Here is a 25,574-nt window from a genome sequence, read left to right on the forward strand (position 1 = left end):
TCAAATTTCGGTAGGTGCACTAGTACATTAGATGCCAATGCGGAATGTAGGAGGACAGCCTTAACAATGGAGCTGCCCTTAACAATCTTCATACGTATGGTTCTTTAGCAATCTGCACTGTCAATTTGTAGCATGAATCATCAGGCATACGTTATATTAACACTTCGGTTCAATGGGTCATATTGGAAATCCGTCGTAACTAATAACTACTCTCTCTCTTTTCTATTACTAGCGTGAACTAATAATAATAGTATTAGGACGCGTGTGTCAACAATCTAACTATATTATATATAGGTAGGTGGTAAGGATATGGTCTTTCTCTAAAAGGAAATTGTAGACCATTTTTGGTGTTGGTTATTTTAGTTCGTAATTGAGAACATTTTTATATGAAACAATCATTCCATGTGTCAGTAATAGATGTGTTATACAATCTGCTGCTAGCCATGTATTCATGGATGGAATGGATCCAATATTTACACACACACATGTAGCTTGCAAGCCACAGAAAATATAATTACCATATAATTTAGAAGAGTCTCAGGTTTTTAGTTCATTAAATTTAAATAAGTAATTGGGGTAATGGCACCCCCTTTCTTCTATAGCTGTTGTGATTGCAGGAATCGGCTAGCATACCACCACGACCTCACATCCAAAGGATTCCAAGTATTAACTTCATTCTTTTATGTTTTCAAGTGTTGCTTTGTTTGTTGTAACCATTTTCTTCTGTTCTCATGTTTCCATTTTTGCTTTTGTCTAATTTCCATCGCTTTTTATTATTCTTTTCTTTATCTATCCTTTTTGTATATATATAGTTTCAGTTTTTCTGCATATTGATTAAAAAAAAAAAAAGGTTCTATTGAATTTTGATGAATTAATGCTGGCGTTGTTTTCCTTCTTTGGAAGGCGGATAATCAAATCCAAATCATGTGCTCATGATATCGATTTGAATTAAATTAGTTTGAATCCATACCTATCTATTATTATGTCATGGCAGTCTGCAATCGATTGATTTTTTGTTATGAAATAACTTCAAATTGTTTCGTTTGCTTCCAGGTCTGTCTGGGTTTTAGGTGTTTCGATCATTGATATTGCTGTTAGGTTTTGTCTGACTAAACTAAACTAATATTGATTAATTTAGGGTTTAGTTTGATATTAATATGATTGTTGGTTTAGTTTCGTTGCAATGTTAGTTTTAATGATGTTATTAGAATGCTAATCTTATTTCTGTTTTCCGAGTTTATGCTGTCTTAATTGGAATCTTGGCTTCTTAATTAATACTTCTTGTGAATGGGATACTTATAATTGAAGTGTCCTTTTTTATGTTTGTTTGTATCAAACTATTCAGTTGAGAATATTTGTATTTTGTGTCTTCAATCATTTAGTGTTAGCAATCATAATGAAATTTTATATGAGGTTATAAGGAAGCTGCAATTTGATTATAGAAGCTTGTTCTAATTTTCATCTTTATTAAATGAATGTTTGGTCAATCCTAAATTCTCTTGATTGAAGGGAAAGTCGGGGCGAGCCTTCCTCTTTTGGAAAGTCGCCAATATATCGGTCGGCAAACAAGTCGATCGTGAGCTTCGAACTGGGCTCCATACGGTAGCAGACATTAGTTGTCGTACGTGTAAACAAGTCCTTGGTTGGAAGTATGAGAAGGCATATAATGAGGCGGAGCGCTATAAGGAAGGTAAATACATACTAGAGAGAGCAAAGCTCTACCGAGAGGAGTAGAACACCTTCTATTCCAAACTTATAGAAAAAAAAAACAACGTAGTTTTCGTGATCCATATCTTTTGTATGAAGACCATGTTTATTTACCATGTGTATTGACGACAACAAACATACTCTTTCCCATGTGTGAAGATAAAGAAAAGTTTACCAGCATATGTTGTATGGTCACTCAAAACTCTCGACTTAACGTGATGAGGACATAGTTTGTCCTTATTTTAGGTGTGCATTTGATTTTAATGTTCATGTCAATGTTCTGCCATTGTAAATAAAGATGTCAAAAATGTCATGGTTCCTGAGTATTGACCAAATCATTTTAGTTGGTGAGTTGTTCAACTAGCATTTTGAAATTGGTTGCAATACTAAGTAGATATCGTAAACCTAACGTTTGCGTGGGTCCAGGGTCGACTTAAAATAATTGGTGTTTTCTTAGTTCCAAATCAATACCTTATTCAAGAAGAATGTGAGGGCATGATATAGCAAACTATTTGTATAGATGAAGGGTTGGAGTTAGCTAGTTGTCTTAACTAATATTTTTGTGTTCGTAAAAGAGTGATATGTAGTTTGAATGGCTTATAATCCACAACTTTCTAGTGAGAAACATAGATGGGAGAACCTAAATTCCTTACGTTTTGTAATATGATGATGGGGAATCATTTGGGTATTTGACAAATCTTGAATTGGAAATTAAAAGGGGGTTAAAGGTACACAATTTTGATCGTTTATTTGGGGGCACACTAGAAACTAGATCATGATTCTATAGACATGTCAAATGTTGATTTTTGTTTTCCTATTTCTATGCATTCACATTCCCTTTTTAATCTCACATCACTCTACTTTGTATAGGGGTTGGAACAATGGCCTCCTCTCAAACAAGTTTTTAACCCTTCTTGGATGGCGATTCCAATGTACATTGTTTCTTTGATGATTTCCTTTTATTGCACTGAAGATGTAGAGCGACTATTCCTCTAAAGAAATTGTGACTTTGACACATTTTGATATCATTATTCGGAGGGGCAAATTTGGATGTTTGCACACCCTCCTCCCCCAATATTATTCCTTTTCATGGATCACATAACACATTACCTCGGTATTTAAGTCTAATCTCTTCCCTATATTTATACCTCATGTGTCGTGAGTATGGAATTTGATCTCTTTCTTATGTTCTTATACCTTATACCTATCACAATGGTTGGCAACAGTTTTTAGTAATTTGCTCGAAGCATGGTTTTGACTCACCCCACAACTCTCTTGCTTCCATCCATCTCACACATAACTAAACAAAGGATCGAATGTTTTACAAAATGGAGCCCGTCACAAATATGTGATCAAGAATCAAAGTTGGAGGAATTTTTGGAAAAAAAATAATTTAAAAAAATGTTGGAGGAGTGTGTATCCTAGGTCCGATTGATTGGTGGGTGTGTTTCATGGTTTGGGCTCACAAAATTCGAAGAACCTTTTGCGGTTCATAAACGGGAGGAGGAGGTTGAGAGTTTTTAAAGGTAGCAACAAATTAACATATATTTTAAAAACGCCGGCCATGGGGCTCGAACCCATGACCACAAGGTTAAGAGCCTTGCGCTCTACCAACTGAGCTAGGCCGGCTTTGATATAGTCTGTCTTAATACTACTTATCTATACATAATATATACAATAGAAACTCTACCACATGAAATGGAGACGATGGGGATCCATCAGATACATGCTAATTCTTGCTCATTTAAGCGTGTGGCACTGAGTCACCAATATATAATTTCCATAGCTAGTGTTTGAATCATTCCTAGATAGGTTAGTGGTCAACGACAACGGTGTGCATTCAAGCCATGTCTTCTTCTCACTTCCTCAAAAGTCGGTCAATTTTAATGAGAGTTCTTGAATGGTGCAGTGCATATAACCTTTCATGATAGGAAGCATTTTTTTTCTTAGGCAAGACATTGCTAACGATTCTAGAAAGATTGCACGCCAATGTATGTGTGTATGTATTATATGTATATGTGAAAGTGAAAGTGTGTGTGAAGAGTGTGCCATTGTGCACATCTATGTGTGTGTATGTTCATAATGTACATAGTGTTTGGACGTATGTTTATGTGCACATCAATGTGTATGATACCTATATATTTGTGTATATATAATATCTTTGTGCATGTATAGGTATACCTATGTATCCTTTTGTATACACATATGTGTATGCATATACATATGCAAGGTATGTCCAAACTCTTTAGGGTTGCATGCATGTGTTGGCATTGTTATTGTTCTCTCTTTATAAGCGAGTAATGTTTTGATCAATTATGAACAATGTGTTTCTGAGGTTTTCTTCTTTGCAAATCATGATTTTACCTCATGTGGGTTTTATGTGGTTCTTCAATTATATGTTTCAAGATTTTTTCTTCTTAATTAATGATTCCACTTGGTGTCAAACACAAATTTGCATATTGAATTTTGCTTTATTGAAGTAGATCTGGTCTAAAAAAGGGTTAAAAGTTAAATGCAAAGGCCAAAGAAAATGAAATTGTGGAAAAAACTTGACAGCCATCTCTTTGTTGGGTTGTTACCATATCTAAATTTGGTTAGGATACAAGACTTTGTGAAATAGATGGAATGAGATTTAGTTTACTAACATATGAGGGTAACCAATTCAAAATGCTTAAGGTTAAGCACATACTAATCGCAAAAGCTTAAAACATAACATAGGCCAAGTTTATATGATTTTCATTGCAGTATTTACATCAGGTCATTTCAATACAATGTTCAGATTTCGTTGTTCCTTTACAATATTTTAATGTGGAAGGGGGGTGTTCATAGATTGTTTAACCTCCCAAGAATGCAGGATAATCCTGCATGAGCATACGTAGAAAGTTTTTACAATGTTGTTTTTGTGTAGGGTAGAAGCTAGGATGCCCTCATGGATCAGGGATGGTTGTCGAAGTATCATGTCTTTGTGCATTTTGGCATCTATATTGTTGCTCAGTTCCCCAGAAAGGTGCATTCCCTTGATTGTCCATCCTAATGTTAGTGCCACCATCAAAAGAATGTTACATCAGTGTTAGATTGTTTCATGTCAATCAATTGTTGAGCACATCCAGGGCTACATATCACTTCTTTTTGCATGTCTTAGTGATTGCACCATAGTAGTCTTCCGCAAACTCGAGGTTTTGCATTTCTGCCCATTGCATAATTTAGGAAGACCAATGTCCTAATTTATTGGCAAAGCATTGTGTCAACCTGTTAAGAGTGTCATAGACAAGACACCCTGCAGGTGGCTTCTAATACGCATCCTTCAAATTAGGACGTTTGTTAGATACAACATTTAAATCTCAGGCTATATCAAGTATGGCATCCTCTCAGGAAACCGTGATTTGTCATAGGATATATGCATCCTTCATTTTGGGATGTCGTTTATTGACATGAATACAATATTATACACTTCAAACCCAAGATTCTGAGCATGCCACCTTTTAAGATAACAAAGATTAGTCATAGGTTGCAATCAGAGAACACTGTTTTCATAAGTCCATCTTTATGTACCTTGCATTTGAGACTGGACTCAAAAAAGTGTCAACAAGAGAGTTGTACCCTTCCTCCTCAAAGTACATATTTAACGCATACAGTTTATCATATATATCCTTTCTTTGAGGATGTCGCCTGTCACTAACAAAGAAATCGTACACTTTATTGTCCACCTCAATGGCCGCTTGTCCAGGTTTCTTCCATGCATTTGCAGACAAGCGCAGATTTTCTATAAAGCATGCTTCGTCTTTCATGCCAGCACTCTTATATAAGTTGTGCATAAGCATATAAGCACCAGCTTTCTTTCCATTCAATGCCACAACATGATCAAAACAGTGTCTTCCAATCTCCACGTTGCATTGTTGTCTGCAATGAGTAAGCAAAGATATCCATCCAGTCACATCAAACATGAATGGCATGCATTGAAGTAAATCAATTGCTTCTTCCAAGTGTCCAGCATGACCAAGGAGATCAATCATGCAGTTATAATGATCTAGCGTGGGTGCAACATTTTGACTGTTCATTACTTCAAAGTGCTGGCAACCCTCGAGTAATCGAGCTTCTCGACTACAAGCAGATAACACGCTAATCAAAGATACACCATCTGGCTTCCACCCCTCTTTTTGCATACCTTGGAAATATTTGAGTGCTGAGTTATAATTCTTCGCTAGTGCATAGCCTGATACCATTGTAGTCCAACTCACATTATTCTTTCTTTGTAATCCATTGAACACATTTTTCCCATCCTCTATACACCCACATACAGTGTACATGTCTATCAGCGAATTACCGACATGCACAATAGTTTCAAGTTGACTTTCAAGAATATAACTGTGTATTAGTTTTCCTTCCAATAAAGCTCCTAAATTGGAGCACGACTTTAATGTGCTGATAAAAGTAATTGTATCAGGGACAAATCCTCCGTGTACCATTTCATGAAAGAGTTTGATGGCATCTTGATCATATCCATGCACAACATAACCAGAAATCATAGAACTCCATATCACCATGTCACGATGCTGCAATTTGTCAAACATATTGCGTGCATCATCAATGTTTCGGCATTTCGCATACATATCAATAACACTGCTTATAACAAACTCGTGACACTCAAATCCTGCCTCAATTATGGTGAAATGAAGTAATCTACCATGCTCAAGCGCCTCAAGGTTTGAACAGGCTTTTAAAATGTTCACAAAAGTAGCAGTATCAGGTGCTATGCCTTTAGATTGCATTTCCTGGAAAAGTTGCAAAGCTTGCAAACCATGCCCAGGTGTATGAGCACAACCTCCAATTATTGCACTCCATGTAACCACGTTTCTTTCCCTTAGTCCATCAAACACACTGTACGCATCTTCAATGCTACTATGTTTAGAATATGCATCAACAAGTGCACTACCAACCACTAGATCTGACTCAAAGCCCTTCCTAATGGTTCCAATATGGATTAACCTTACATAGGCTAGATCTTCTCCACTAGCACATGCTTTCACAATAGTAGCAATTGTGATTGCATTTGGTTCTATACCCTCTTGTAGCATTCTTTGAAAATTTTTGAGAGATTCTTCACTGGCGTCATGTTGTGAATATCCTGCAATCATCGTTGTCCATGTGACAACTGTCCGTGTAGACAATTTATCAAAGACACTTTGTGCATTCTCTAGGCTTCTACACTTGGCATACATATCCATGAGAGAACTAGACAGAATTGCATCTCTCTCGCAACCACATTCAACGCAATGAGAATGTAGAAGTTTTCCATCACAAAGAAATGATGATGCACAGCAGGTTTTTAGTATACTCGAAAAAGTGATGCAATTAGGCATTACTCTCTCTTCTAGCATCCTTATAAAAAGATGAAAGGTATCTTCAGAATGTCCACTCAGTGCATGACCCGAAATCATTGCATTCCATGTGACCACATTTCGAACCTTCAAACCCTCAAACACTTCACAAGCCTCCTTTAGACTGCCACATTTCATGTACATATCAATGAGAGCATTATCAATGACAATGTCCGGTTTCAAACCACTCTCTTGAACTTTCCTATGTATTTCTCTTCCATATAAAAGGCCTTCTTTTGAAGCACATGCTTTGATAACCGCAACGAATACATGGCCATCTGGCTGGACATGCGTTTTGATCATCTCGAGATACAATTCAAAAGCTTTCTTTTTGCACAGAAATCTAACATGTGCATTGATGATGGCACCCCATGCATATACATTAGGATTAACTAAATTTCTAAAGGCCTTGTTAGCATCAACCAAGCTACCACATGACGAAAACATGCGAATGAAATGGCAAACCAGGTATGGGTCGCCGGCGAAACACCTCGTAAAGAGATTGTATAAACTTCTACCTGAAGCAATATCTTGCTTATCGGTGCAACATCGGAGGAGTCGATAGAAAACAGACTTGGGTATTGTCGCGGGAGCGGCGTGGTGTCGAGAGAGAAGGTGGATGGTCTCTGAGAGATGATGGGCTCCATGGGAGGCGCAGAGGTTGGGGGTAGCTTGAAGGGCAGGGGTAGTATGATGTGAAGAAGAAGAGGCAAAGCTCATCTGTGCCTCCATCACCATGCAAGCTTTCAATTGTGTTCTAATGATTTGCTGTTTTGTTAGGTAGTATGTGAGGGGGTCACTCAATTGACTCGCTCATTTTAGTGGCTTAAGTTTTAACTAATTCATTCCATTTTAGTTCCCTGGGTGTCCATGAGACCACCGGTCTCGTCGATCCCTGTCCATGGACTCCCGGACATTTGCGTGAACCATCTCTCCATTTCCCGACCTGAGACCACTATGCAGATATATACCATATCATAGTCAAAGGAAAACCTAGTAGTTTCAAAAGTCGGGACCAATAATTTGTATTGCCCCCATGATTTGTGTCATCTCGTAAAAAAATGTGGTTTTGCACAACTATGCATAATAAGCCACAAAGGTCTCGACAACATTGCCGGCTCCATTAGAACAACCATGTGTAAGTGACTACGCCTAGGCAACAATTGTGTGGTGTGAGAAATTGTTGCTTGATAAGGGCGTAGTTTGCACGCTAAGTGTAAGCCACACCAATCTTAGACATTTTATGCGGATTAGTGCTTGATAAAACTACAAATCATGTGTAGGTTCCAAAGTTTAGACAACCATGTGGATTGCCGTTCAACAATACCATAGTTAATAAGTCACAGACTCTGGATAATTGTGAATATTATGGCATGATAAAACCATTGTTGAGACAATTATGTGTAAATCATCGAGTCTATACAATTGTGAGTAAGTCATAGATTCTAGACAACTATGAGGATTGTCATTTTGATAAAACCATACTCTTACTTGAATATGTGCAAGTCAATGAGTATGGACAATTACGTGGATTATCATTTGATGAAATTATAGTTTATACAATTATGTGTAAGTCACAAAGGGCATGAGCAACTAGTATGTGGATTATCATTCAATGAGTATAATTTACACAACTGTATTTAAGAAATTACGACGCAATGTTTGGACATCTATGTGGATTGTCATTTAATAAGGCATAGTTAATAGAGTCTAGACAACGATGCAAATGATTGATCGATACAATGCATTAGATTAGTCTTAGATCTATGTCCCAACCATAGTTCTCCCGTTTTTGGCTTTGTGGAGTTGATATCATCTTGACAAAAAGGTTGTACCATTACAAGAAACTCGTTATTGAGGGACATGTCTACTATAGGTGTGTGCCATATACTTCAATTAAAAAATGAGCACCAATTCTAATGGTAGTTAAGATGAAGCACTGATAATAATGTTAAGTGAGCTTGTGATAATAATGTTAAGTGAGCAAGCTGTAGCATTCTGTTATATGTTTTAGGGTTAGGGTTAAGGACGATGATAATCATGATAAAGATAGACATGGTGGTTATGATGATGATGGAGAGTATGGATTGATGGCGAGAGAGATCATGTGCATTGAGAAGCATTGCGGGGTGGGGGATTCAACGTTGAGGGGGAGAGAGAGAGAAAGAGAGATGACAAGAGAGAGTGAGATTGAGAGAGAAAATGGTCATTCATCTTTCATTCATTCCCCATAAGGGGGTTAAATAGTACAAGAGGGGGTAGATACATAGGGGTGTAAGCCCCCTCGAGCATTCATACTGGACACTCACTCACACCTCCTCGTATCCATCCACATGCACACACGTGTGCATGTGTTCACATACGTATAGACTCACAATTACATTTATGTCCCCTACACATACACAACAACATCATGATAACATTCGACCCTCGCTCATCACACTGACTCTCCGTACATCTCGTACGGGGACACATTCAAGAATGCATGCCATAATAAACAACTTGCATTTATGAAATTGTAGCCACCATCGATGTAGACAAGGTTAGTAAGGTGACCCAAGTAACGGAAATGAATTTTTGTGGCCTCATCTCCGTACTACATTTTTTTATCCTTGTTCCCTATGTTTTTGTACTATGTGTTTATTTGTTCATGCTAATATAACTAGTCCAATGCATTCATCTATCATGTAGTTGTGTGTTCTATCCATTTGGAATGCAACTATCCTTTTGAATTGTAAGTTTTGTCTGTACTCATATGTCTAGGCGAAAAAGCGTAAAGCCATTATTTGATCGTGCCTCTCTTGTCTACTTTGTCTTCCCAATAAAAAAGAAAGTCTACTTTTGTACTTATGCAAACAATCAACTTATGTGAAGGCTCTACTAAAAAATTTGTACATGTTTCTATAAGGTGTAAATGGTTGCCACCTCTACCGCACTAGCATCAATACATTACCAAAGCTTGAAAATGCACTTGGGTCGGAATAGTATGGGTGATATTCAAGAATTCCTATTGCCACAACTTTTTTATTGTTATAAGCAACTAACTTCTTGTGTTTGAATAACATTTTTCCATCTTAATTCTCAATAATATCTACTTTACTTACTGCTAATCTTCAACAACTAATCATCCATAAGGATGTTGTTTGTATCGTGATGATCCCAAGTATGATCATATGTGGTGAATATTGAAATCCTTTGCTTTCTCGTATGTATTCTACATCTATTTCTAAGGGGCATGCAAGCCTTTGTGTTTTCCACCATAGAAGTATATTTTGCAAGTGAGCACGAAGGGTAGCTAGCGCACCATGCGTGATCATATATTAAAAGTCATTCTGAAGGATGTCACACCATCATCTTCCATGACCCAATTAACTTTTGCCAATTCTACACTAATTAGGCAAGGGATAGTATGGCCGCCCAAAATAAACTCTTGTAGCCTCATCTCCTTACAACATTACTAATGCTTATTCCTATGTTTATGTAATCAATATGTTTTTCTTTCGCTTATATTCTTTTGGACCACGAGTATTTTCGTTGCACTATATGTCCTTTTGTGATCGTAAGTTTTCATATGTGTCGATAAAGGGTGTTGCAAGCTACTTATAGACATTCTTCGCGCGTGCCTCGATTTGCTAGTTTGTCTACCTCTTGAAAAAGTCCACTCTTGTATTTATACAACAAATATGTAAACGTTTGTATGCTTTAGGAAAATATTTCCACATGTTTCTAAAGTCGGGGATATTTGTTTTTTGCCATCATAGTCATAGTAGCTTTACATACATAAGTAAAACTCCAATGTTAATTGCACTTGGATCCAAAACAGTAAGAGGAATGGTGATTGTTGTGTGAATCCTAATGTCCCAAAATTTATTTATTTATTTGTTATAAGGACACCAAACGTGTTTTCCATCATGCTCCTAAATTATAACCAATTTATATTGGTACCACATCCATCCCACCCCAAAGTATCCTGGCTAGTCGGGCACACTAGTACGAGGACAAAAATACCTATAGGATAATACATATATATGTGGTGTGGGTGCCAGCATGCTAGTTAGCTAGCTCTAAAAACGCACTCGAGGAAACGAAAAAGCCCATAGAAAAGAAGGCAACGAAACACTTGCCGGGTAATGATATGGCCAAAGGCGGAGATATAACCCCCCGGATGGCCGTAACCGCACCCCAACCCATCTCTCTCTCTCTCTCTCTCTCTCTTATAATGTATAATCTCTTGTTTGGTCTTTCTTATAGACCATTTGGGCCCTTCTTAAAAGAAAGTTAATATATCTTTCTTTCTTTCTCTCTAACTTTGGTTGGCCTCTTTCTTAGTTTTTAGCCCTCCCTCTATTTTTCGTTTAGTGAAAACATTGAACCCTTCATTTTCTGTCTTTCTCTTTGTTTCTCTGTCTGTCTCTGTTTCTCTCTGTTTCTCTCTGTCTCTGTCGATCGATCGATCGATCGATCGAGAAGAATAAGACCCAAGAAAGAAAATCCAGAAACGCAGAGACAGAGAGAGAGAGAGTCAGCGACAGAAACTTAAAAAGGGAACCAACTTAACAAAAAGGTCTGATATACATACTCCCCCTCCTTCCTCTCTCTGCAAATCAACACACATGTTTCTTGCTTGCTTCTTTTCTTCTTCTCCTTCTTTTTCCCGTTTTCAGATCTCTCTCTCTCTCTCTCTCTCTCTAGCTGAGTAATTCCTTCGTGTGTAATACTTCTCCTTCTTTGTAGTTTTCTTTCACCGTGTAGATCTTCACATCTCTGCCCCTCACCTCTCGCTGTCTCTGTCATAATCTTGCGTTTATCCTTCACCATTGTTTTTGGCTCTTTTGCAGAGCATTAAAGTCTGCAGATCTCCATCGCTAATTTGGGCGCTAGTTCTAATGTGAGTAAATTTGTTCTCTTTCATTGTTGGTTAGTACTATTGTCGTCTTCTAGATTTAGCAATGTTTTTTTTTTCTATCTGTCCTTTGATATTTCCAACAGTATCATAACTAATATCTGTTTCTCATCTTCCAAATTTGGCAGATTTTGTTCCGTACTTATCAAATTGTCTCTAAATCTGAAAGCCCATTCAATTCGAAGGCTTGACCTTTTCAAACTGGTTAGGTTTTTTGTTCTAGATTTGAATTCTTTTTTTATTTCTACAGCTAATTATATCTCTTTAATTTTTGCTAATTGTACTCTCCAAATTTAGCAGAATTTTGCATAGATCCTATCAAAGTTAGCCAGATCAAAATTTTAAATAATCTCTAATTTAGCAGGAGTGCAACTTAAGGATCTAAGGTTTGTATTTCTTCCCTAAATTTAGACATGATTGAAGCTCTTTAATGTGACTCAGATTTTACCTAATACTATCCCATTTCCTCTGAATTTGGCAGATTTGATTTGTTAAATCCCACCAGAATTTTGTTCAATCGAGATAAATCTTCTCTCGAATTGGAATTTGCTCTAGGATTACCAATTTGATCTAGAAATTAGAATTTAACAACAAATGGATCTTGTTATCGAGACCGCAGTACCATATCAAAATGGTGTTGTAAGCAACGGGGAATCCATTCAAGATCCCATCATAGATCCCAATTTTGCATCTGCCCAAGATTCTTCTGTGGATGACAAGAATAGCGTAAAATCACATCAGGAGAATAAAGAAAAAACCCATGGAACAGATAATTTGCATTTGAACAGAGGAGTTCATGGTGAAAAAGAGATATCTGAATGGATCAATGGTTCGAATAATAATGAAGTTAATGGTTCTGGTTGGATTAGTGTAGATGGAGCTCCTGTTGTTCTCCCTGCTGTTCCTGAGCAACCATGGATAGCTCCAAAAAGGCATACTTTTTACCTTATCAGAATCCCTAGATCTGTTGATGAGAAGCTAAGAAATGAGATCAGATTGGCTGAAGCAAAGCTAGAACAGACAATTAAGAAGAGGGATGCACATAAGGTCTCTATGCAAGAAATTAAGGTAATTTGTTTCTGCAACCCCCCTTTTATATTTGTGGATATAAATTTATCATCTCATTGGAGGCTTTTATGTAGCCACGTTTTTACAGTATTTAGTTAGTCTCTATGAGTGAGGATGATGATGCTAGGTTGGTGATCTGAGAGGCTTGTATTAGCTTTATTGTTTGCATATTTGAGCCAATAATGATGGTGGCAGGTTTAAGATCTGGAATTTTTTTTGTAAGTCTGTGTGAATAATGGTGGGTTTACGATCCAAGAAGCCGTGTATCAGCTGTATTTATGAGTATTACAATCTGTGTAAGAAATGCTGATAATGGTGGGTAAGTGATCTGATGAGGCTTGTGGTAGTCGTATTTTTTTAGTGTTTCAGCCTTTAGGAGGGATAGTAATGATTATATATGATCCGAGGTGTGTGTGTTTAGCTATACTTGTGAATATTTCAGCCCGTTTGAGTGGTGATGGTAATGACTTTTTTATTATATTTGCTCATTCTGAGGTTCAGATGGAAGGTTTCAGACTTTTTCTCTCTTCCGTTGATGATTATAACTGTCATTGATGATAATTTCAATGTATGTGAATGACGATGATCGTAGTTTTTGATTATTTGTTTCTCATTTCGAGTTTCAGACTCGAAAGTTTGAGCTTCTGGACAAGTTGAAACCCTTGAGAGAGAAAGAGAGAGCATGTTTTGCTGCTATCCAAGGTAAACGCACAGAAATGGAGCCCTTCTCCATTGCTCTGAACAAGTTTCGAAGTGCTCATAGCAATGGTAATACCAATGTTCGAGGGAAAGGTCAAGAGATTTGTTCCTCAGAAGAGGAACTCAATGAGAGGGTAAGCTTTTAAGTTTCCCTGGAGTAAGATTTTGCCCCATTTATTTGTTTATTTATGTCGAGATGTTTTTCATATGTTTGTTTTATTCACTTGGAAATGTTGGTTTTCAGATTGGAGAACTTGAGTATAGGATTGAACATGAGAGCATCTCCTTAAAAGAGGAGAAACAGTTAATGAGGGATATCAAACAATTAGAGTCTACCCGCAGTCAAGTTTGTGCTAATACTGTTTTACAACAAGAGCTCACAGAAAGCCTTGGACTGAAGGAGAATATCCAAGACCAGTACAAGGTACATTGTAAATCCTTTCGTAATGTTTCCTATCACATATCTTAACATGCTTATTAAAAGGCTTTAGGCATCTATCCAGTCACAAGTCATTGTATACTGCAAGGCTTAACATTTCCTATCACTTATTGTAAGGCTTAAGGTTTCTGATCAGGTGTCATTTTATAAAAGATTTAGAGGTTTTGGATCATTTATCTGTATATGTTCAGTAAAATATTTATTGGATCTGTTTTTGTGCAGTTTCTGCGTCAAGACATGGATGGTATAAAAAAGGAGCACAGTCTAGCATCTGCCGAATGTCATGCCATAGATAAAGAAATCAGTACACTTAATTCTGCAATTGATGAATTACGTGAACTGTATGACAAAGCAAATGCTGCACAACAAGATGCCTTTGCAGCTCTTAGGGAATTAAAGAAGCAAGAAAACGCCAAGGTAATATGCAATTTGATTCAACATGGTGATACCGGATGGCTATTTATTAAGTTTTGCTGTTATTTGCTTTGCATATGGTTTGTTCTCAGAAGGATGCTAGACTTACATAATAGTTCGTTGGATTATGTTTAATAATGTCATACTAGGTCATATTTGTGTGCACATACTGTAATATAATAACCTTTCAGGTTATGCATTATATATAAATGTGTGTATACACATATACATACATGTGTGTGTTCCTAAGGCAATGCTGTGATGCAGCATTTGTGATTCTAAAGTGAGAATGCACTCCGAATACCTTAATATATAATCAATACTGTATATTAGTTTATTTGTGATGTCCATGAAAATAAGAAGGGATACTGCACTTGCCAGAGAATTGATGGTTGTGTGTGCTTGCTTGACTTAAAAATTCAAGTATCATGATTTAGGGAGATGTGATGCTAATTTCTTTGCATTTGTTTTATTAGAATGACCCATTCTTCCAAAATAAGCGTGACATTCAAACAGCTAAAGAGCTTGCTATGCAAAGAAAACCGGAGGAGCTCGAAAAGTTCTGCTTAACGAATGTATGTTTATTTTATATCATTGACAAACTTGTTTTGTTTTACCCCTAGCTTGTATATTTACCAGAATATGCCCAAGTTTTAACAATTATTAAGATATATTAATTTTTACTACAAAACTTAGTCCTTCATAGGAGCATTCAGATAATGTCTGAAACTGATGGCTATTCTTGTGAATATTCAAAACATTAGTGGGTATTTTGGTATTTTATTCAGAAAATAATAACTGACAATAACTACTTGGCTAAAATTTGAGAGCTACAGGTAGAGGTATTCATGGGTACATGGAACAATAACAACAAGTTTCGAGCTGATTACATAAAAAGCAATGAAAGAAGCACTATTCGGCGGTTGGACACTTTGGATGGAAGGTCATTAGGTCCAGGTGAAAAACCGCCTCAGATAATTGACCCCGACTATATCTTGCCTAACACGGCTGGTGTTAGACCAGTTGCAGAGTCACCCTTGATAAAACCTCAGATAACAGGTTCGAAACCACCTAGTGCCATACCAGTAGTGGAAAATTCTCCAATACCAAAAACCGATCCAGTACTGAAGACTGCTCAAGTCCCCAAAAGCTCTCAAGTATCAAAAACCCATTTGGATGTTAAAGAAGATGTTGAAGAAAATGCTGGTTCCCATGATATAAGCAATGAAAAGGTGGTTAAATCGAGGCAGATTGATGAGGAGCCTCCTGTTGATCTTGAAGCTCAGGCTCTCAAGCTTAAGGAGACCCTTAGGCAGGAGCAAATAGCGAAAGCTAAGGAGGCGGAAGAGAGAAAGAAGAAACGAGCCGAAAAATTGGAACAGAAAGCTCAGATTCGAGCCAAGAAGGAAGCAGAGCGCAAGGAAAAGGTGAGATATTTAAATCTCCATGACATTTTGGTTCACTATTTTGAAAATTTAATGAAAAATTGTTATTTTTTGGGGGGGAAGAAGGGAGCAATGGATAAAGTGAGATATCAAAGTTCAATCAAAATTTACATTGAAACATTGAAAATTGAGTGATATTTTGTTTGAAAGATTGACATCCCAGTGCTCGTTATGAAAGACTATATGTGTAGGCTATGAAAAAGAAAATGGATAAAATATTCGACTGCTACTTTTTACTTCGAAATCTGCTGCTTATGAATGTCCAAGCACTTGAGAAATTTGGTAGCTTTAGAGAGTGCATAAACACGCCAAATTTTATGGAAACGTAAAAGCCAGTATGCAACTATCTCTTGATAGTTTTAAACATAAATTGACAAAATTCTTCCCATCTGAAACTTGATAGATTTAGAGAATAAACATGCTAAATTTATGAAAACACAAGAACGTGTGAAGAATGTTTTTATAGATCTTGGAATTTGACATAGATTATCTAGAAATCCTTAATAATACTTATGGAAAATAAATAAGTTTAGTAGTGTCGCAAAGAATAAACATGGAATATTCATAGAACATGAAAACAAGTGCATTTTCATACATTTAAAGAAGTTATACATAATCTAATGAAGACATGAATCTTATGATTTGAGTCTGTTTCCTTGTTAATGCTCTTTACAGAAAAAAGTTCAAAATGTAGCCAGAGCCACGGCAGTTAATGACTCGATTTCTCAAGATGAAGAAGATACATCTTCAGCTGCCGAGAAGCAAGCTATACCCAATTTAGATGAAAGTTTGAAGAAACCAGGAGTTGAGGTAGTTCATACATCTAATAGAGGACAAAAAGGAAGCGTACTTGGTCGTAGGAAAATACCATCAAGAGAGGTCAAAGGGCCTAGACCCAGTTTTCCACCCAGAGCGAATAAAAAGTCGGCATTTCCTATTCATCTTTGGGCATATATTGCGGTTGCTGTTGTGGCTTTCCTCCTTGCCATCTTCCTCTTTTTGAGAATATAGCTGGGCCCAGATGATTGTTGGCTTTAGTGGTGGTTCTGGCCCTTTCTGTGGTAAGTCACAATACGTCATGAGTTTGGCTATTTGATGACAACACAAGTCCTATTGGTAGTTGAATTGAGTTTTATTTTATTTTTTTAACTGGATTGCCTATCCTAGTCTCTTTTTGTGTATTGAGTTGTCAATGACATTAGTTTATTCTTTTGATATGTTACTACTGAAAAATGGTGTAGATGGTGGGAACGGAGTGAGTGACTCAATTTTACGTCCACTCCAGAGATGATCATGAGAAACATATGAGGAGCGTTTTTTCTCCATACATTAACATAATTTTGATAGCTAAGGTGTCCGTGTATTATTATTTTAGTGCTATTGTCATTGTCTTCTTACTCAATGTATATATTGTGGAGTGTCATATTTAATGGTTGTGTCGAGCATGAATTAGTAATTGGCAATGGCTCTTTGTGGGAGACTGGAGTCTCAATCTCAACTTGTTTCAAACCAAACTGTTCACAATTTTTGAAACACAAACCAAATCAAACCTAGCCGGAAAACCTTCAAACAAACAGTTTGAGGTAGATAGTTCAAGAGCTTGGCAAATAATTTAGTTATTAAGTTGTGGTATCAGCTCAAACTGGTTTGTTGACTATTGTACACCCAGTTCTCAAATTGTATTAATATTTTGCATAATTTATAAAGTTAATTGCATGTTCAGTAAATATTTCCAACATGTTCTCTTAAGCCAATATATTGGTAAGTAGATACAGGCCGAAATAGAATGCCTAATGCCAAACTGAATAATTTACAAATTTATTAACTTCAATTGATCTAAACTGAATCAATTAAGCTGTTTACTTGTTTCATGGGTTGGTTCAACTTCTCGAACCATTTCCTGATTACTAATGAGAAGCTGAATTAGTCGAGACAATGAATTTTGTTATCATTACTAAATTTGCACAAGTTAAAGTATTCAAGCATGCATTGAACCTAGATTGTTTTTGAATTATGAGCTGTAAAAGCATGATGATATGATGCTAACCATGACCAAGTAATAAGCTCTAGGGTGTTTAGTTTTTTGTCTGATTTAGATATTGATATTACTACAAATAAAACAAAACATAAGAGATTTCTTTGATACACATGGTTATTGCCTGTTTTTGAAGTGCAATTAGTGAATCTCTCTACGCTCTAATTCAATGACTCTTGCAAATAAAGAAAAATTAAATGGAAAGTTTTTTTTTTTAAAAGAAAAAGAGAAAATTTAATAGGTCCAAAATACTTTTGTGAAGTTGCTAAATGGCGTGACAAAGAAAGCTGTTTTATAGGTATAATGTTTTTGGGAAAGGATTTTGGTAATTTTATAAGAACATGGAAACCTTAACGTGAATGTGGACAATGGATATTTAAAGCACAAGGTATTTTATAGATAAAATGCTTTTTGGAGAGGAAAAATTTGTAAGAACATGGAGCAAAACCATGATTGCTATTAGTGAATACTTTTAGAACTTATTGGGATGTGGATTTCAGTATAACACTCAAAAGAGTTTATGATGAAATCTCATTGATCCTTATGAAGATACCCATCAATTCACAATAGTTGTATGGCTAGTAATCCTTGTAATGTATCCTCATTTGTAACGAGGTTAAGAGGTCAATTTGTAGTTGTGCAAACCTAGAGAACCATAGGGTAGTGAAGGTTAAATGTATCAGGCTAGAAAATGTACACTTGACGGCGTATGTGGCATGTGCCATACTATACAAGGAAACATGTGGACTTCAACATGTTCATGGTCTCTCATTAAAAGGAAAAACTTTCTAGTACAAGATCGTGGTATTTCGTGGACGTTCAAGTTGGCAAGTATCTCCAAACCATCCACAAACACAAACGTGTTATAGAAAAAGTGGGATGATGCAAAGTAATACATTTTATTTTCTTATATTGTTGTACTCACAATTTTCTAGAAAATGCATAGAAGCCTAAAATCATGAGAAAAGCATTTAAAATGATGATATGTAGGAACTAAACAAATGTGGTTTAAGCCAATATTGTAGCTAAGTGATATTGCATGGGATAGAATGGAAGTATTTTTGAATGCAATGGTATGTGAAATACCGACAACTCTCTCAGCTCGATTATGACCGTCTAATCTTAAATCATCCTTCCAAACTTATTATATTACCCAAAATTTAAGCAGAATCTTGCAAAAGACTTATAATAACCTAATATTACTGACATTTTTACATTTAAGAGATGGAGGCATTGAATGTGACCATAAATAGAGGGACAAGATCATGAATAGACAGATAGTGGTGATAACTTCTGTGCCAACCATATTGTTTTATAGATGAGACCCAAAATGTTGGAGTATGGGCCTTGTGCACAACATAATAGGTGCTAATGTTATGTCTCTTCCATTTTGTTAATTGGCTTCGTATCATAGCCACATGCACCACCATCATCATCACCATTAGTATTGCATGTATGTATATGCTCTCTTCACCTTTTGATCTACTATATGTTCTACCGAGCCGCATCCTATATTTCCATTTCTTTTCATCTTTCTAGAGAAGTTGTATTTTGATTTACGAGAGCAACATAGAGATGATTAAAAATGTGCACATATGTTGGTGTGTCACTTGCATTATAGGTGGTGGGTACATAAATGAGTCTTCTCATAAAGCAATGGTCGAATCTCATAGAGTTCACAAATAAATTCATGTAACCACTAGGCTTCCCATGAAGCTGAAGGGTGAGAGAACATCAACAATTAAGAAAACTATGTGCATGAAGAGTCCATGAAATCCTTAGATTCTTTATCGAAAGAAAGCATGTGGTCAATGTCATAAGTGTTGGAGTGTGCTAAAGTGTGAATGGGGAGATACAAAGAAGAAGATATACGGACAAACACGTACACTCTTATCCTCTTCCTAGTGTCCAAAAGGAAATGATATTAAAGAAACATTTTACTTTTAACTATGATGATGTACATCCCTATTTTTGTTTTGGATAAAGTCTCGGAATGCTACTTAACTATGTTGTAGTTCCCGAAATGGCCCTTGATTTTAAGACATGCCTCAAATCTTGAGTACTCATAGATCAATGCCAAAAACTATTGTCCCACAACTAGAGCCAAATGGATCCGAACCTCTATTCTATCTTTTCGTAGCAACTATTACAAAACTTTCAAGTTTGTTAAACTTCAAAATGTATGATAAATCAATCGTGTAGTTTCCTTTCCTTCTTTAGAGACCTTTCATGAATGAATGTTAAAAAGTTGTTTCTTAATTGGTAAGAAAACTAAAGACCTTGGGGGTCTAAATTCTATTGTGTAGAGACAATCATCTTAGCAACAACTACATTTCCTAGAGCCCTTAGAGAGAGCACCCATGACTTGTTGCTCATTCATGTTGGGCTTTGAACCTCTCGTGCTTGCAAGGATGTTATGGCATAGCATACCTTGAACAAGGGCTACATTTGATTGATAAACATCCATATGAAGCTCATGAAGTAGCATCATCATCTTCGAGATCGAATAATTCTCGCTAGAGCACTCTACTCTTACCATGGCATGCTCTCCGAAGAGGAACTGAACATTGATAGCCATCTTCCCATGAGGACAAACACGAGAGGACGGACTCTCGGTCGAATGCGGCAATAATGCGTTCACATGTGAACCCCCCGGACCTATACTACCTTCATGGAACTCTGGGACTCTCGTATCAGGCTCGGGCTCGGGCGCTCCACTCGCCAGTTGGGTTAGTAGGACCTTGTTTTCTAGCTCGAGCCGATCGACTTGTGCTTTAAGGTCCTCGATGCAAGCGGTCGCATCCCCTAGTAGGGACGCCTTGTCCATCCTCGACACGTTGGGCACGACGGCGCGCAACGCATAGAACCTCTGGTTCATCTTGTCTCGCCGTTGCCTTTCGGCTTCCACGTGGTTCAAGGGGGCATCTCGGCCGTTGGCCGGTTTCCTACCTCTCCTCCGGCCACCGGGCAACTTGACTAGGACCTGGTCCACGGCGACCGACTGGCTGCTACTCTCGGGGCCAGGGTTCCTCGACAACGACACTTCGGCATCGGAATTGTGCTCCGATTCGACCCCCGAAGGGACTGGAACCGGTCGAGCCATCCTGGTCCCGGTCCCCACCACCATCGTGCCGCTACATTCCTCTGGCCGATCCTCGATGATGATAGTGCTGGTGGTGGTCATGGCATTGGCCTTCTTCTCTTCTACCACATCATCCTCATGGAGCTCCTCCCAGGATCTGCCATGTTTGCCCCGGGTTTCCCCCGGACATACCTTCTTCGAGGGAGTAGGGTTGTGAAGGAATGGGAGATTGTCAACGATCATCTTCGGCATGGGATGGTCGACATTATCGCCGGTGAAGCCCGGGATGCGGTCGGTCATTCGGCCGAAAAGCCGAGAGACTAGGTTCAAAACCAAAGGATCCTCGGGGATGAGATCGGTCGATCCGAGCTCCACAACCCCTCTTGGTGTGGGGACACACACGAGTGTTCGGATCCCGAACCTCCCCGCAAACTCGACTCTCGGGCAGCAGGAGCCGCTCCGTCCGGACACAGACGCGGACGCGGACATGGACTCGGAATGGGCCGGCCCATCTTGGACCCACATGTGGCGAGAATCGGAGAATGCGCGGCTCGGGGTTGTCGAATTGCTCCCGATCGGGAAAGAGCAAGTCATCGACACGAGGAAGAACCACTCGGTGTCGGTGACCTCGCTGTCCGCCAATGCTGGGGGATCGGCACAGCCACCATTGTCATCTGGGCACACAACAAGCGCTTGGAGCTCTCTCAAGATCCTCCTCCGCACGCTTTGTTGATCTCCCTCCTCCTCCGAGACCAATCTCCCACCGCCTCCTCCTCGATCATTAGGAGTGGGTTCCGATGCGGAATTAGTGGCATCACTATTACTTCGATTATCGCCACTAGCTTTGTGAATAGTAGTAGTACTAAGCTTGTTGGGATTGAAGTAGCCATCACCCCATCCTAGCACTGCTTCATTCTTAGATGAGTTTGTTAGTTGCCAAAATATAGCATAGGTCCAATGTGGGATGCCAAATCTAGAGCCATGGGGTGTCCCTTCAACAAGGGTTTGAAGAACATGATTATCTATACTGTTGTGATTCATGTTGGTAGGAGGAGGAGGAAGAGGAGGAAGAGATGGAGGAGGAGGTTCATGGTTACTTTGAGCTTGAGATCCTACATGAGGATGTATGATGGATTTACTAACATTACTAGGCCCAGAATTAGGGTTACTGTTAGGCATCTCATCTTTCAATGGTTCATTAGAGGAAAAGGTTATGGAGAATGCCTCAAGGATTGCGGCATCATCGACGACGACGACACCGGCTGTGGAGTTGGAGTTGGACCATGGATCTCCACTCATCAAGTAGCTCTCAATTACATCCATGTCTCTTGACATATCTAGCTGCATCAAACAATCTATCAATCAATCTATCTATCAGATGGTGTAGGGATGGATTGGACTATGAAAAGGCAAGGATAAAAGCTTCATCTGCATGTGTGTGTGGGGTATGACCACAATAGGGGGGTTTGCATAGATCTGGATTCTGTATGTATATGACTAGGCTAAAGTGGTGATGATGTAGGCATTGATGCAGGGAAGAATATATCAGGCATGGTTCATCATCATGGATGACTCTTTACATCCTGAAGGCTGAGCTCATTCTCTCTCTCTCTCTCTCAATGATTTGAGAGCTAAAGGAGAAAGAGAAACCAAAAGAAAGGTAATATAAGAGGAACAGAGATTATGTGGTGAGTTACATGAGAAGGTATGTGATGATGATGATAAGAGACATTGCAGATTTGCCATGTCACCATCATCTTTTGTTCATTTTGTTATCTCATGCTCAGGAGTCAGGACATCCGGTGCCCTAAAGTTCCCATCTACAAGAAGAAGAGTACACACACACACACACACACATATACATGTGACACCATCACCATCACCATGGCCCGACCCCGACACACGGGTTCGGCGCATCCTCCCCCCCACCACACGATCACGAAGGTGTCGAAGCCTTTTCACTTTAAAAAACATCCCGGCTTTGGTGTGAAACGTCTGCGGAATAACGTGTCACGATAATAAATAAATAAAAGGATCAGAAGGCTATATACACATACATACATACATACATACATACATACATAAATGCACGTCCACATTCTTCTGAAACCTTTTCACGATGTTTGAGACTTTCCGAAACGCCCCATAACTTGCTTTCCTTTCCTTTTCCTTCCCCCCTCCCGTCAACCTCCCAATCGAGGTGCGTGAAACTCCCATGTGAAATGATCCCTTCGCCACGTCGTCGTTCCCACGTTCCCATTCTCTTTCTACCTTTTCGTTGAGCTTCGCTAAGAGGAGCAAAATACATATGGAGTAGGGCCAATGACCTGGACCATGATCGCAAACAAACAAACAAATATTTTGTTGAATGTGTTGAAACTTCTACATCGATGGTCTACATGGGTGCCATCAACAAGAACGCATGCGTTTTTTGGAGCCTTTGTGGTTGTAACCTCTAGCCTTATAATGTGGTTGCAATTTCGTAAGATTGGATGCATGTCTCCATCAGAGGTTAAGGCACTTGAGGGGAGTCACAACCCTAAAGTTTAAACCCTACTTACTCTCTTTAATTGTCAAAAGATCAATTCTATCCCTAGTCAAAGAGGTAATGCAAATAATATAGTATTATGTGACCATCTGGTCGACCAAATATTTTTTAAAATTGTCTTGGGCTACTAATCCCGGGTCAAATTCCTACTTTCACACACCTTTGTTAAAACCATACATCACATCAATGCATCAAACTCATCCTCTCTCTCCAAGCTAAGATCAAAAGGTCGTGTCTCTCTTTATCTTTCTCATACACAGATGCGCGCACGCGTGCATGCACACACATTTAATCAATATGACATCATGTTTTCTATAAATTGAGACCGGATGGTCATGCATTAAGCCTCTATGTTACATTATGCGGGGTTTTTTACATTACATTACCTTTTACGACAAAAAAGTAAGTGTGGAGTACTCTTGATAATGCCCCTAATGTGAGGGATTTTTTACAGCTTCCAAGCATGTAAACAAATATATCTTGATTGTAGAAAAGTGAATTTCTCCCTTGACCATATATTTATATATTGTGAAGGCGCTAGGAAGGATTTGATAAATGTCTCGTCTTTCATGGTCATGTGAATTGGGGGATCTTAGTGAAATGCCACCAAATTGCATTAACTCTCACTAATGAATGTGTCACATCTTCCTACGACTTCAGAACAATCAATAATTTGTTATTTAATATCTTCAACATGCACATTATACTCAAATGGTTGTTTAATCTAACTTAAGGGGACCTTTATCTTCATTGGAAATCAAGAAACACATCCTCTACATTCAGGTCCTCCTTCCATTTCAATCTTGTGATAACAACACATTTGCCTTCAACACATGTTGCTTTCAAAGAGATAGGGCGGAACAGCTAAACCCACATGGTCATGGATTTAGAGTGTAGGGTGGCAATGTATTCCAATGTGTTGGAGTGAAACCTGGCACAAACTTTGGTTTTTTTGAGGAGATATGGATGTTGGTGGCATGTTTCTCGGTTTGGCACATTTGGACTAGGCGATGTATGTTTGTTTTTCAGCAACGAAAGCTCCCAAGCGGTGAGGTGTTGCTAAACATTTGGTTCGAGCTGGTATCTTGGCTACGCGGATGATAGGACTCAATTGAAGGGAACTCGGATGAAGTAGAAAGGGCTTGGTCAAAGTTTCTGCTGAAATGGGGTGGTTCTCCTATGATGGTAAAATCATCGTCTGGGCCTAAATGGAACTACCAAGCATCGAGATGGTTGTTTCCACCAATGGCTTCCATTAGTGGACAGGAGATGTAAATATGTATAGCTATGGTACAAGTAAGTTACCATGTAAAAAGAGTCAGTGGGATACTTTTGTTGTAAATGACGGGGTGGGGATTATGATTAGTTTTGTGTGGAGAAGTGTGAGTTTTGTTGAGTATGGTTGAACTTTGATGTACTTCGTTTGCTAACTAATGGGAAGTAGTGCTTTTTCAGAAAAAAGAAAAGAAAAGATGTATTGTCTCTTATGAATAAAATTGAATTGCAATTGGCATAAGTTCTCTATCCTCTTTTAATCTTGTATGATTGGATTTCCATCCTCTACATGCACTTTAACAATATGGGTGCTGCATAGGTGCTCTTATGGGGATTGAAGTTAGAAAAAGCTCGATTTTGTTTTCACGCCAGTTGTTTCAATTCTTTATTTTCCACATTTCCTTGTTATGTATGAAATTACGCCTTGGTGCCCTTGTTTCATGTGTTCCTTCACCACAACTTACTCTCTTTCCATTGTTATGTAAAGATGATGTTGATGTTGATAGAGTAAATATTACTAAAAGAAAATGTATTTATATAGAAAGAGTTAGGCCATAGTACTAGTATGTAAATAAAAAATG

The 25,574-nt window shown here is 38.2% G+C and overlaps 3 protein-coding genes and 1 non-coding gene across 4 annotated transcripts; 1 reads left to right on the forward strand and 3 right to left on the reverse strand.

Annotated features, from left to right (window-relative positions):
* Positions 1-3,263: 3,263 nt before the first annotated feature.
* TRNAK-CUU (transfer RNA lysine (anticodon CUU)) lies at positions 3,264-3,336 on the reverse strand. The gene has a single exon. It is a non-coding gene; the product is annotated as a tRNA-Lys (tRNA).
* A 1,085-nt stretch (positions 3,337-4,421) lies between these two features.
* LOC147865253 (pentatricopeptide repeat-containing protein At5g27110-like) lies at positions 4,422-7,787 on the reverse strand. Its single transcript, XM_087318045.1, has one exon. The coding sequence runs from the start codon at positions 7,530-7,532 to the stop codon at positions 5,238-5,240; it is 2,295 nt and encodes a 764-aa protein (XP_087174171.1). The 5' UTR covers positions 7,533-7,787; the 3' UTR covers positions 4,422-5,237.
* A 3,958-nt stretch (positions 7,788-11,745) lies between these two features.
* LOC147865254 (proton pump-interactor 1-like) lies at positions 11,746-17,399 on the forward strand. The gene is made up of 9 exons (XM_087318044.1): positions 11,746-11,973; positions 12,117-12,192; positions 12,470-13,056; positions 13,683-13,889; positions 14,000-14,179; positions 14,417-14,611; positions 15,085-15,183; positions 15,445-16,035; positions 16,729-17,399. The coding sequence occupies exons 3-9, from the start codon at positions 12,583-12,585 to the stop codon at positions 17,062-17,064; spliced, it is 2,082 nt and encodes a 693-aa protein (XP_087174170.1). The 5' UTR covers positions 11,746-11,973; positions 12,117-12,192; positions 12,470-12,582; the 3' UTR covers positions 17,065-17,399.
* Positions 17,400-20,271: 2,872 nt separating this feature from the next.
* Positions 20,272-22,569, reverse strand: LOC147865255 (transcription factor MYC2-like). The gene has a single exon (XM_087318043.1). The coding sequence runs from the start codon at positions 22,515-22,517 to the stop codon at positions 20,406-20,408; it is 2,112 nt and encodes a 703-aa protein (XP_087174169.1). The 5' UTR covers positions 22,518-22,569; the 3' UTR covers positions 20,272-20,405.
* Positions 22,570-25,574: the final 3,005 nt, after the last annotated feature.

Source organism: Azolla caroliniana, unplaced genomic scaffold (assembly GCF_043228905.1).
Source record: "Azolla caroliniana isolate FFs.n. ecotype wild unplaced genomic scaffold, voAzoCaro1.0.p SCAF_4, whole genome shotgun sequence".
Lineage (NCBI taxonomy): Eukaryota > Viridiplantae > Streptophyta > Polypodiopsida > Salviniales > Salviniaceae > Azolla > Azolla caroliniana.

What these genes read in the sequence shown, in the direction of transcription:
- LOC147865254 (XM_087318044.1), top strand. Translation starts at nt 12,583, where the DNA reads ATGGATCTTGTTATCGAGACCGCAGTACCATATCAAAATGGTGTTGTA. An exon ending in AAGAGGAACTCAATGAGAGG is followed by an intron (nt 13,890 to 13,999) that starts GTAAGCTTTTAA and finishes GTTGGTTTTCAG; the next exon opens with ATTGGAGAACTTGAGTATAG. An exon ending in ATATCCAAGACCAGTACAAG is followed by an intron (nt 14,180 to 14,416) that starts GTACATTGTAAA and finishes GTTTTTGTGCAG; the next exon opens with TTTCTGCGTCAAGACATGGA.
- LOC147865255 (XM_087318043.1), bottom strand. Translation starts at nt 22,517, where the DNA reads ATGCAGCTAGATATGTCAAGAGACATGGATGTAATTGAGAGCTACTTG.
- LOC147865253 (XM_087318045.1), bottom strand. Translation starts at nt 7,532, where the DNA reads ATGTTTTCGTCATGTGGTAGCTTGGTTGATGCTAACAAGGCCTTTAGA.